This window comes from Vombatus ursinus, unplaced genomic scaffold (genome assembly GCF_900497805.2).
Source record: "Vombatus ursinus unplaced genomic scaffold, bare-nosed wombat genome assembly UNPS02015184.1, whole genome shotgun sequence".
Classification (NCBI taxonomy): Eukaryota; Metazoa; Chordata; class Mammalia; order Diprotodontia; family Vombatidae; genus Vombatus; species Vombatus ursinus.
In genome coordinates this window covers 614,792-628,799 of record NW_020954962.1, presented here as the reverse complement: position 1 = coordinate 628,799, position 14,008 = coordinate 614,792, and the positions used below count along the sequence as shown (strand labels likewise).

General features: G+C 34.1%; 1 protein-coding gene across 1 annotated transcript; it reads left to right on the top strand.

Moving 5' to 3' along the window:
- The first annotated feature begins 825 nt into the window (after positions 1–825).
- Positions 826–1,758, top strand: LOC114031597 (olfactory receptor 5W2-like). Its single transcript, XM_027846729.1, has one exon. The coding sequence runs from the start codon at positions 829–831 to the stop codon at positions 1,756–1,758; it is 930 nt and encodes a 309-aa protein (XP_027702530.1). The 5' UTR covers positions 826–828.
- Positions 1,759–14,008: the final 12,250 nt, after the last annotated feature.

The window sequence follows — 14,008 nt, the reverse complement described above, 5'->3', positions numbered from 1 at the left end:
CAATTTTACCTTTCCGGAAAATGAAGGGCAGGAGTGTTGGGGTAATTGATGATGTTCAAAATAATTAATATATGTCAAAGGAAGGATTCCAGGTCAAATCTTCCTCAATCCAAGTTAAATGACACTTAAATATGCATTAGTGCCATTAGATGGAGACTGCAATATCTGGGGTCATTTAGTTTTGGGGTGGAAGGTTATGAAATAGCACTGCTGATATTTGTTAGAATTACTATCAGGAGGGGGCAGTTAGGTGGCACAGTGGATAGACTACTAGCCCTGAAGTCAGGAGGACCTGAGTTCAAAGGTGGCCTCAGACCAACACTTGACTTGTAATAGCTGTGTGACCTTGGGCAAGTCACTTAAACTCAATCGCCTCACTAAAAAAAAAAAAAAAAAGGAATTACTATCAGGAGAACTCCCATGAAGATCTCCATCTAATCCTCATTGACTTTGTGATCAAAAGAAAATAATCCCGTAACTTTGAACTTTATTTTCACAGAGGAAAATTTGAAATGCCAATATTTGCAGTTTATAGTTCACATGTCATTAGTTTGTGCTAAGGAATTTCTTAAGCCTTAAAGCACTATACAATTGTGAGGCATCTGTGGGTTCTCAGCTCTTTCTTCTCTATTTGTGAATACCCTGTCTGAATAAAATGAAGTCTGATATCTATCTTTGGTATTAATAAGTAATTTATAAGAACTATCTGTCTCCTTTTTACAGAGAAGCAATCCAAAATTCCTGTGCACATTATCTTTACAAAAGAGTGAAAACACACTTCTTCCATTTGCCTGTTTCCTGCTCACAGAAACAGAGAACAAAGTAGAAATGATGGGGAATTATTCCATCCCAACTGAGTTCATCCTCTTGGGATTCACCAGTGATCCAGAGCTAAAAGTGGTCCTTTTTCTTCTCTTTCTCATCATTTATTTGGTTATTCTTGTAACAAATGTTGGGATGATCATCTTAATCAGGATAGATCCCCAACTCCATTTGCCCATGTACTTCTTCCTTAGCCACATGTCCTTCTGTGATCTCTGCTACTCCACAGCCATCAGCCCCAAGATGTTGGTAGACTTCTTTGCCAAAGACAAGTCCATTTCCTTCACTGGTTGTGCTCTGCAATTCTACTTTGTCTGTTCCTTTATAGATGCTGAGTGCTTATTGTTAGCAGTAATGGCCTTTGATCGCTACATGGCAATAAGTAACCCTTTGCTTTATACAGTAAAGATGTCTATCAGGGTCTGCTACTTATTGATGGCTGGTGTCTACATGGTGGGGGTGGTGGATGCTCTGATCCATACTACTTTCACCTTCACTCTGAGTTTCTGCAGGTCCAATGAGATTAATCATTTCTTCTGTGACATTCCTCCTCTTTTATTAATCTCTTGTTCCGATACCCATGTCAATGAGCTGGTGATCTTCACTGTCTTTGGCTTTATTGAAATGGTCACCATTTCAGTGGTCCTCATCTCTTATTGTTACATAATCTTGTCTGTGTTGAAGATCCACTCCACTGAGGGCAGATACAAAACATTTTCAACCTGTATTTCTCACTTGACCGCTGTCACAATCTTGCAGGGTACAATGCTTTTTATGTACTTCAGGCCTAGTTCTGCCTATTCACTAGAGCAAGACAAAATGACCTCCGTGTTTTATACTCTTGTCATTCCCATGTTAAATCCCTTGATCTACAGTTTGAGAAATAAAGATGTGAAACAGGCCCTGGGAAAACTGAAAAATAAAATATGTTCTTAATATTGGTTGCTAACATCTCAATGAATTAGACCCTATAGTGGGAGATTGGGGATCTGAATGCCCAATTCAATTCATTAAATGTATGCTAAGCCATTTGAGCTTGAAGCGACAGCATTAACATGTCAATACACAAACACTGAATATCAACATGTGAAAGGAACTTCAGATTTCACCTCATCCAATCTATACCTAAACAGGAATCTATTCTTAAACATTTCTGATAATTGTCCTTATGTCAAATATTCATTATAAAGTGAAATTTTCAAAATGATGTTTGCATATACATATATATACACACATATACTCACATATAAACACATGAATATATGTACACATGCATATATGCATGTGCATGTATGTGTTATTTATATTAGCTTATATATATGAAAGGATATGAGTAATTGAGATTTTGGGAAAAGAAAAATATGAATAACAGATAATATTTTTACCTCAGTGGGTTATCTACATAATGATGACCAATTTAAAAGGACAAAAGGTTGTGCATTCATCATCATCTCATATAACAACTTATCACTCTTTGCCATGCAATATGTTACAAGATAACTGTGTCTTTATTTTCTATATCATAAAACTATTGCTACTTTGGCCAGATGTATGATTTCATACATGTAAAAAGATCCTGGTAAGGAATTATGCCCTCTATCAACTCAGAGCAGAGACAAATTTTCAAGAGTCACACAGCCAAGTTTGTGACAAAGATGGAACTTCTACCCAGGTCTTCATCACCAAGTGGCTTGCTTAGTATCCACTACATTTCTATGTTTTGATTTCCTAATGACTTAATATATGTAGAAGGATTTGCAAACTTGAAAGCTTCATTATAGGCCTCTATGGTTATATTGTTTATCTGACACATCCAAAATCTACCTTGGAGCTACTAAACAAAATGAACATGAGTTAGAGGCATGCATTCTATCTCCCCCATCATCTCTTTTTTATGATTATTAATTACATAATTATGAATAATTATATATTCAAAGAGAATGACGATTGAATAAAGATCATTGTATTTGTCAACTAAGAGATCATTAGTAACATGGGTGAGAGCAGCTTCAGTGGAATAATGAGATCCAACATGAGATTGTAAGGAATCCAAAAGGTATGTTGGTAATAACTATGGTGAACATATAATACAAAAAGACCAAATGCAATGTCACAGATACTTCACACACAATGTTATTCTGATAAGTTGAGTTGGATATAAAAGATAAGACTAAATTTTAGTGGGATAATATTTTTAGCAGGGAAATATGCAAGGTCATCTAGTACAACTTTCTCCTTTTTAGTGAGGAGAAAAAGAGATTGAGGCAAAGTTTTTGGAGTAGCAAAATCAAGTGTATACTGGCATACTTAGTCAATATAGTGGGTTTTTTTGATAATTTATTTTACATCATTGACATTCTCTCTTTTTAATATATTGCTAGAAGGCATGACATTATCCTCTGGGGAGAGGAAAGAGTAGAGATTTATTTGGTAACAAATTAATAAGAAAGAATGTATGAAAATGTTGTGTAGGCATTCAGAAGGACAGTGGATTTAAAATGAATGGTACATACAAAGGTACATATCTAAGAAATCAACAATAACTTCAACTCATCAGGTGTGTTGGAAATGACTGTGGTATATTTTGGATGAAATTAGACCTTTGATGTCAAGCCTTGAACCTACACAAATTATCACTGATTTGAGGCTCATAATTGTCTTCATATTTCTACAATTAACAGAGTTGGTCAAGTTTTAAAACTCTCCTTCTTTGATACCAAATCTTGTTTGTTTGCATCTACGGACCTTGTGACTCAAATATGCATGTATGAATGCTTACACACATGCATAAATATACATAAACATGGATATCAAGCATATATTCAGGTGTATTATATCACGCAACTGTGTGTATACATTCATGTATAGTATACACAAATGTGTATGGGTTCATATTGTGAGGAATTAGATGGCGTTAAATGTAGGATTAAAATTGAAAATAATTAATGCATACATGCATGTATATGTATGTATAAATTTTGTAAGTAAACATGAGCAGTTTATACATGCATATGTGTATTGATATGTTAATTATCTATGTATTATATGCATATGTACATGTATACATATATGGATGGAAGATATATATAAATATATGGAGATACACAATATAATAAAACATATATGTAAGTTTGTATACAGATATGTATGTATTATTCATAATTTGTGAGTGTGTGTGTGTTTATGTGATAAAACAAAGAATTAAAGAAATTTGAAATTTGCTATTTGAGAAATTATTTCATCTAATTGCTATGAGTCTTTTTTGAAGGTACACAAAGTAGAGATCAAAGTGAAGCAGGGGCATGATTTGTTCTTCCTAAAGATCATAAACTTGGTGGAATAAAATGTTGATAGGCATGAATATCTATGTAAATTACCATTCAAAATAACTTTACTCTTTCTTACCCCATCTCCCCTCCTGTATATTCCACCCATGCTTTCTGATAAAAAGTGATCCCACTTTGTAACTTTTTAAATTGATTTGTCTTTTGTAAGACAGATTAAAAGGTGGTTTGTTACAAAGGAGATGCCATCCTTAGTCAAATTAGGATTTCATTGAGCTAACTCTCACTTAATATACAATATGAATCAGGGGACAAACCATAACACAGCAACTCCATAATACTTTGATATTTCCAACTGTATTTTTCTTCATTAAGAAACATGAGATTATATTATCATCTGTTCTTTACCAATAAGGCAACAGAATCTCAGATATCTTAACTGAAATAATGACAGGTAAAGAGCTACTAATGTTGGGGCTAGCATCCCAATCCATGTCCTTGGACCAAATCATTCTTTCCACTGCACTGCACTACCTCTCAATTAATATCAGATGTCAGAGGGAAGCTGTCTCTAAATTATCCATTCCAAATGAAGGGTCAATGTGTTCTTTTTGGGTTTCCTCTTAAGTTCCCTTCTATTTTTCCCCTATCTAAGAAAAAATTTTAATTCCAAAATGAAATACAGTAAAAGAAAAAAAAAACTTGGTATAATTTAATAACTCTCTTTAGCATTTGCGTTCCATCCCCACCCCCATTCCAAAGCTATCTAAACATAAGATAATAATTGCAATGGAGTATTTTCATATCTAAAGTTCCATGGTAATAGTTAGTTAACTCAATTTAATAAAGCATGAGAGAATTTATTCCAAGGTTATGACTTTTTTCACTGTTGAAACCAATCATTTTTGCTATATTTTTGGTCCACAAATTTAGCACTATCCTTCAATCATCCATTTCACAACTGCTAGCCATTAAAGGTCAAGTGGTCGGTCTGAGAATACAAGTGGCTCAGTAAAAAGTATTTCTACTCCATAGAACACGATTCAAAGAACATATCCTAAAGATGTTGTCAGTCCAGTGACCTTTGTATACAATAAAATTATTTCCATACATCAATTGAACATCTTTTATGAGAGATAAGAAATTATATTCATGGAATTTATAATATAACCTACCATTCTTGGTAAGAGAGAGTTAGCTTGGATACCCTCTAAGATCCCATCCAACATTGAATGTGTATGATTCCATGTACTTTGTATGAAGTATACATGGACAATCTGTCCATTAAAATCTGAATAAAATAATGTCTTTTCTATATAGAAATTTCACTTTTGAGTCATTAAAAATATAATTTTTAATTTTTAATCAGTGTTGGTGAATAGCCATGAAGATAGACATACATGTTGTTGTTTCCTTGGTGTGTCATTCACATATAAGATCACTAGTTAGTGTAAGAAATTTTAGTATGTAGCTGTAGAGAAATTTTGGGTGGGACCCCAAGTGTTTGTTACTCACTAATCTGGGTTCTTGATTTTTAAGTCAGATAATAATGATAAGAAGTCAATTAAGCAAAAAGCAAATAAACATTTATTTTGGTTAGGAAAAAAAAACACCAGAATGGATGGCATCTACTGATCCTGGTATAAGAATGTTATTACATGCAGATTTTTTAGGGAAGCATTCCTGAGCTAAACCTTATTAAAGCAATATTGTGTCAAACAAAGGAAAACAAGATGCCTATTCATAAAACAGATGTTTATACAAAAAGGATTATATACTTGGAGGAAAAATATATACACATATATACACAAATACATGTATACACACATATGTGTATGTGTGTACGTATGTTCTTAGTTATAGGGGATAGATAAGGAAGTTATCAACTGAGTATAGCTGATCTCAAAATCAAAGAAATCTTCCCATTGGTCCAGACAGGGAGAACTTTACCAGAATACTAGAATTCTCCTCCTTTAGTAGCAAAGTCTTTGTACTCACAAGAGGCAAAAGGGAAATACTGAAAGACAGTAGGTATTGCAATTGATATTTAAGTCAAAAGTGATCATTTATAGGAAAAGAGTTGAAACAGAATAAAATGCACTCAGTTTGTCTTGAAGCAGGGGTGTTTCTAAAGACAGGAGGGTCTATATGTCATATAAACGTGTCAGGGAAATTCATGGTGCAATACCAGAGGGTTTGTTAAGAGTGATGAAGACAAAAGATATGAAGAGGCTCACTGGAAGTTTCCAACCTCAGGAAACTTGCTGAAGTCAGTCTCTGGGTTTTATGTAGGCAAGGAAATTTTGTTCACGTTTTTCCCATAGTTGAAGAGTCAAGACATGGTACGAAAGAAGCACATATATCCAGCAAGGGACATGACCTAGGCATGAAAAAATCGAATACTTCCTCATTCAAATCCCCTTTGCCCACGAATTTTCCACCAATTCCCACTCTAGGTCAGGCCCAACACTGTTCATTCAACACTAGTTCTGTGACTGAGTCTGTCTCCTGTTTCCATCACTTACCATTGAAAAGGATGCACTGAATCATTCTTTATCCACCTCTTTGCTTTTGTGGTAGTTAAGTCATTTCTGACTCTTCATGATCATATTAGGGTTTTCTTGGCAAAGATACTGGAGGTGTTTACCATTTCCTTCTTCATCTCATTTTACAAATGAGAAATTTGAGGCAAACAAGGTTAAGTGACTTGCCCAGGGTCACACAGCTAGTAAGTGTCTGAGGCAAAATTTGAATTCAAGTAGATGAGTCTTCCTGACTCCAGGCCCAGTATTCTATTCTCTGCATCATCCCAAGATTTGCTACAAGAATAACTAAATAAATGATGAGAAAGAGAACAAAAAGAACCACTTTTAGCTCTGGAGCACAGGTGATTCCCAAGAGGATGAACTCAGATGGGATGGAGTAATTCATCTCCATCATCCTTGCTTTGTTCTCTTGTCTGTGGTTTCTAAAAGGAATCCAAAGAAATAGACGTACTGGGTCTTTCATCTTCTGTAAAGCCGATGGGCATAGAATTTTCAGAATGCTTCTCATCTGCAAAGTGGCAAAAGACAGTTCCTGTCCATTGGCTACTAAATGCCAAGTAACGATATTGAATTTTACCTTCTAGAGACAAGGATTCTCAATAGAGGGAGGAAGAACAGAAGGCACATTGAAAATTTCCTGTGAATAGTGCTTTAAGCTTTTAAAATGTACTTTCATTTGTAACAGCTTCTTGAGCTGTATACTTCAAAGAATATTTTTAATAGCTTAGAACACTGAAGCTCATGGAGGTTGGATGATTTGCCCGTGGTTACAAAGTTAGTAACTATTATAAGCACATCTTAAACCAAGGTATTTTGGAAGTAAATCTGGCATATTTCTGCAATGCCATGTCAATAACAGTAGTAATAATGATAATTATAATAATCCATTGAAGAAAAAAGATTACAACTTCTGAATCTCCAATCTAAAACATTGAGAGAATTCAGTATTATTGTTATTTTATTCTATTTTAGTCAGATGATCTGATGATTCTGTCTCCAAAATAAAGACATCAAGTCAATTTAAATTTTATGTATTGGATAAGGTGCTAGATTTGAATGCTAAAACATCTGAGGTGACAAGCTTCCCTAGAGTCTTATTAGCTGTTACCTTGGTCAAATCTATAAATACTACTGATTATAAACACATGTATATATGCATATATACACATGTGTATGTATACATACATATGGATACACACATATAGTACTTGGCTGGCTTACCCATTAGAATTTGAGTTACTGGAACATGGACTGTTTTGTACTTTTCTTTGTATCCCCAGTGATATTCAGATATGTAAACACATTATTGATATGATGTTGAAATATCACCTTTATAGATCTTATACTATATATTATTGATATTGATGATATAATACTACATAGATTATATCATATTATTATGTCCAAATATATCACATATATTATCTAAAATATATATAAATATCACAAATATATGTGTGTGAGTGTGTGTGTGTGTGTGTGATAAATTGAAGATAATTAAGAGAAGGAAGGTATACACATGGAAGAGAATTTGGAAAAGTTTCTGTGAAGAATGTAGGGTTTAGCTGAGACTTAAAGTCTGGAAAGCCAGGAAGTAGAGATGAAGTGGTAGAGTATTTCAGGCATAAGAAGATGCCAATGAAATTCCCATAGTCTGGAGATGGAGTGTCTTGTTTGAGGAAGAGCATTAGGCCAGTGATATTGGACCACAGAATAACAACAACAATAGTACTTATATAATATTTTAAGGCTTACAAATTGTTTAGTTCATCCTCATAATCATGCTGGGAGATGTGTGTTATTTTTATCTCAATTTAACCTATGAAGTAACTGGAGCAGGCAGAAATTATGTGATTTGTCCAAGGCTATGCAACTTGTAAGTGTATGAGGTTAAATTTGCATTCAAGTCTTTCTAACTCAAAGTCCAGCATACAGTCTTCTGTGCTACCTCGCTGCCTTTGACCAAGAAAATGGAAGTGAGGTATGGAAAGACTTGAAAGATTGGCATGAATGAGGTTATAAAAAACTTTAAAAGCCCAGGAGTTAATTTTATATTTGATCTTAGAAGTAATAGGGAAAAACTCTAGGTTTTGCGGGGAGGGGAGAAGGTGACATGATCAAGAATTCTCTTTAGGGAGAACAATTTGACAGCCTATTGAAAGATGGACTGGATTGCCTAGGGCCTTGAAGCAAACAGAACAGTAGAAAGCAAGTTGCCAGAGTTCAGGACAAAGGTACCGAGGACTAGTACCAAAGTGATGGCAGTTTCAGAGAAGAGAAATGAGAGCGGAGGAGAGATGCAGCAAAGGTGTAATCAATAGGACTTTGCAACCAATTTGAACATGGGGGTATGAATGACAGTGGGTAGTTGAGGATGATATCCCAGGGAACCTAGGGAAGATACGGGTGTCTCCAAAACAATAAAGTAGGAGGGGCAGGAGACTTGGGAAGAGAAAATGCATGTAGACTCTTCCAAAATAGCTTATTGTCAGTCTTTAAAGGGATTATTCAGCTTCAACTTAGTGCAAGTGCTCACTAATTTTCAGGTAATAGCACTTTACCTTCATAAAGATTTCTTAAATGTGTGCTATGTATACAGTAAGTGATCATGTTTTATGTTGGGTAGACAACTGGTCTCAGTCAGGAACTTCTGCAACACATTGGCTCTGTGAAAATGGACTATTCAAGGAACACTTCTGAGCCTCAGTTTCTTTAATCTTTAAAAAAAGGGAGGGTATTAATGAGATGATTCATGTTAAACTTTGTGCACATATTAATGAGCTATCTGTTACTATCCAATTGTTTTAAAAAATATTTCTAAAATGCCTGGTATATATTTGACAAGAAACCTTGGTTTCTTAGTGAATGTGGCACTAGTCTCAGAGTTGAATAAATCTGGGAACAAATCCAGCCTTTGGTATATACTGGTTATATCATACCGAGCATGTCACTTACCCATTCAGAAACCCCAGCCAATTCCGTGAGATGACAAATTGCAAAACAGAATCTAATCTGAAGTGGTAAGAATTTTGTCACTGAAAGTTCTCTCTACTATGACACACTGGTTACATCAGCAAATTTGGTAGTGGCCATTTTCATGAATTATGATGTCAATGTGTTCATCTTTTACTCTTCATTTTCCCTAATGTTTTCAGATAACTTAGAAGATAACTCATATTTCAGTTTCTCTAACAATTCATGACTTGCTTTTCCAACTTTTTTTGTTAATTCTCCATGTTGTATGGTTCTAATCCTAATGTGTCTCAATTCTGAGGTGTGGATATGAAGGAGTACACATGAGTGGACTTTTAACAATGAAGCAAAGGAAACTTATGAAATATATGAGAAAAAGTATAACTCCCACAATGGAAGAAGAGGTGGTCACTGAGTGCTAACATTTATATTTGGATCTATTTCTGTTTAGAGACAGATTATTTGGTGGCGGGAGACAGAGGAAAGCATAGAGAAAACAGCAGTTGTTCAGGAAGGTGTGAGTGTTTATGCGTGTGTGTTATTGCTAGGACTGAAATTCGGGATGTGAATTGTTTACAGTGAATAGACAAACAGGGGAGAGAAGCAATCTCTTCTTAATTTTTATATGAACAAAATATGGATATATAAAAGTATTTTTGAAGGTGTGATATATTAAAACATATTTCCTCCAAATCTTTTGGGAGAAGCAGGATGTACATGCAAAACCAATAAAAACAATTAACATTTTCAAATCAAAATGGTTTCATTAGATCCTACTAAAAATGAAGTAAGAAGTTATATTCTCTCCTCATTTAGAGTGACTAAATTCTTTTTCTTTAGGTACAAACACCCTCTCTATTCTTTGTCACCAGTCTCTCTCAGTCACAATTATCAAGCTTCAGGTACAAAACACTATTCATAACCCTCTACAACTCACATCCATATGTCTCTTCTTGTCATTGTCCTCTAATACCACCGTCTTGCAATATCATCCCTTAAAAATTTTTAAACTTACCTGACAAAAGAAAGACTATGTGTTCTTCACTGGACTCAGGTTCGAGGATGTCATGTTTATTTAGTGACATTTGGGACCTAATGCAAGAAGCCTCTGTCCTATTTTTAGTCTTTTGTATAAACACGTGACTAATTTACCAAAGTTACTCCAAAATGGAAATCGCTTTTGTCTTCACCTCTTTGAATGAGACAATGACTCAAATCAAGGTGGGGAGTGCAGTTGGGAACATCTTTTAACTTTTAATTCTATAGTATTTCCTTAAATTGGATTAATATCTGAATAGAAATCCCAGTTCATGTTGGAATTTTGTGTTGTTAATGAAAGATGTGCATCAAAGATTTCATAGAAGTGAGAGGGGTGGTGATGAACGCCAACATTCTTTCAACTGAATATGAACCATTGATCCTTAAACCTTCCAATATCTGATGAAATAATTCAATTCAATTTAAAACGCATTTATTAAGCACTCACCATGTGCAATGCATTCAATATAATTGCTGACATATCATTCTTTAAGGTTAATCTAACACTTGATAATTATTAGTATCATCATCATCATCATTATCGTTTTGATTTCATATAACAATCCTGAGAGATAAGAAAGATTTTATTATTATTTCCATTTTACAGATGAGGAAACTGAATCTCAGAAAAGGTGAATCAAAAAATCATATTTCATAGATCTAGAGTTGAATGGCATTCAGAATCCACTTGGTCCAATCTTTTCATCTTACACGTGATCTGAGTTCAGATCCTACCTCAGATACTTACCTGCATGATCTTAGGCAAGAAACTTCTCTTTTCTAGGACCTACATTTTTGGATTGTGATGAGGATCAAATGGGAATACACATGTAAAACATTTTCAAACATACAGTACTACATAAATGATATATTATAAGTTTTATGACTTATGTTTTATAATTATCCTAGTATGAAGCCTCCCTACTTGTATAAATAAAATGAACCCCAGCACTACTTAATAGAAAATGAACAAGACAGTGTACTGGCCTGAATATCATTTTGTAAAGGTCAATCCAGTTTCTAAGTCAAAAATCTGGGAAGCACTCTGATCAAGACAGAATTGTCAAGGTGACCAGGCAAGTGCAGAAGTCACTTGGAATAAATCCCTTAATGTTTCTTATTTTTCCCCTGAGCATATGTTAGATTGAAGGGTTCAGATGAAAACAACATTTTAAGTTATTGTTCCTTTAAATGGATCAATGGATGTTAAATCCTCAACCCTTTCTTAATCTTGACTAGGGGATTTTGTCTTTGTTTCCAAATACTCTAAAATAATATGAAGACCATTCTTAGGAAGAGATTTTAAATTTTTTAATTTTAAAATTTTAATTAAAAAATTAAAAAGAGGTTTAAATTAAAGGACTCTACTCTTTCACCTTTTTCAAACATCATTTAATAAACACGAAATAACCCAGATAGATAACATTAAAAACAGTCCTATTTTTCCCTCCTGTGTAGCTATCAGAGGTATGATTTATCCTTCACTTTTCTAACTTCAGAGCTAAGAATCTTTCTAATGCCCTCTGAGACATGAATAGTAATACAGTAGGGAATGCATGTGTATGAATACGTAAGTCTCAAGGTGAAATTTGCCTTGGACACTTAGTAGATGTGTGATCCTAGGCAAGTCACTTAATGTATCTCAGACGCTTAAGGTATCTTGTATTTACTATAAAGTGGGGATAATAATAGCACCTATATGATATAATTATTTTACAGATATACAAAATAACACATTTAATACTTATAAATATTAATATGCTATATACATGCTATCTCTTATATTCATATGTCCTGATACCTATCCCACGACACCACTTTTCTGCCTTCTACTCTACTAAAAGAGAGTCAAAATTTAATTGATTGATCAATCATTATTTAATGGATTAATTGTGGGGTAGTGCTGAATATAAACTGAACCTCAAGATTCATGTCTCTTGGGGTGGCAGTCAATAAGTCAAGAGAAATTATGGAGAAAAAATGTGTAAATGAGTTTGAGGACCCTCATGTATGACCACGTATTTTGCTGCCGCATTGTAATATCTTCTAGGACTTACTTTCTTTACTAATTCTATACCTTTTACACTCCTGTTCATGGTCATTTACCTGCTGATGATATGGTCTTTAAGCCTTGTCATCTCTCCTAATGGTAATTTACATGAGTTTTTCTTTTTTTTCCAAATTAGAATATAAACTTGTGAGTAAGGGCTGCAATTTTGATGTTCTTGTTGTGGTTGTGGTTGTTGCTATTTGATTCCTGGTGAGTAGCCCAATTCTTAGAACATAGAAAATATCTAACATTAATGTTTTCTTCACTATCTAATTAAATTGCTCAGCTCTCAGTTATGTTGATAAGCCCGGTAGTCTTTTCCCCCTGAACTAAAATCATAGCAATTGGTTCCATCACTTCCTGGCAAACAGAGGGAGAAAAAGTGGAAGCAGTGTTAGATTGAACATCCTTGGACTCAAAGATCAGTGCAGGTAGTGACTGCAGCCATGAAATTAAAAGAAGCTTGCTGCTTGGAAACTAAGGAAAATCTAAACAGCATACTAAAAAATAGAGACATGACTACCAACAAATGTCCACATAGTCAAAGCTATACTCGCACTCCCCTCAATCAATAACAATGTATGGCTGTGAGAGTTGGACTATGAGGAAAACTGAGTGCCATAAAATCAACACTTTTGAATTGTGGTGCTGGAAAAGACTTTTGAGTGTTCCTTGGACAACAAGGAGATCAAATCAATCAATACTTAAATAAATTAATTCAAACCATTAGAAAGAAAACTGCTGAAACTGATACTTGACACTTTGGATACATAATGAGAAGACAGGATTATATTTATCAACTATATTTTGTCAATTAATCATTAATATTTTTATGCACGTAGTACATGTTGACCTCTATGGTAGGTGGTAGAATAGAAAAAAAATGAAGCAAAACATTTCCAGATGCCTCATATAAGAAAACAACATGTGCATATCCATGAATATTTGAAGAAAATGTGTTTATTTCTTTCACTCTGAAGTAGAACTTAATAGTTATTTTAAGTTGTATTTCTTTATTTTTAGAGAAGTTGAACATGTTTTCATGTGATTATAAAAATGTGTTCTCTATATTTAAAATTGAACATGTATATACATACAAACTTACCAATATGGATAGATGGGCACATATATGCACACACATGTCACATTTATACATATATGTAATGTGTATGTACATATATAATACTATATGTGTACATATAAAATATATACCCACATACGCATACACATACATGCATACATATACACCTATGCTTTGTTGATATGATATAGACTGAATAGTACCACTATTTTAA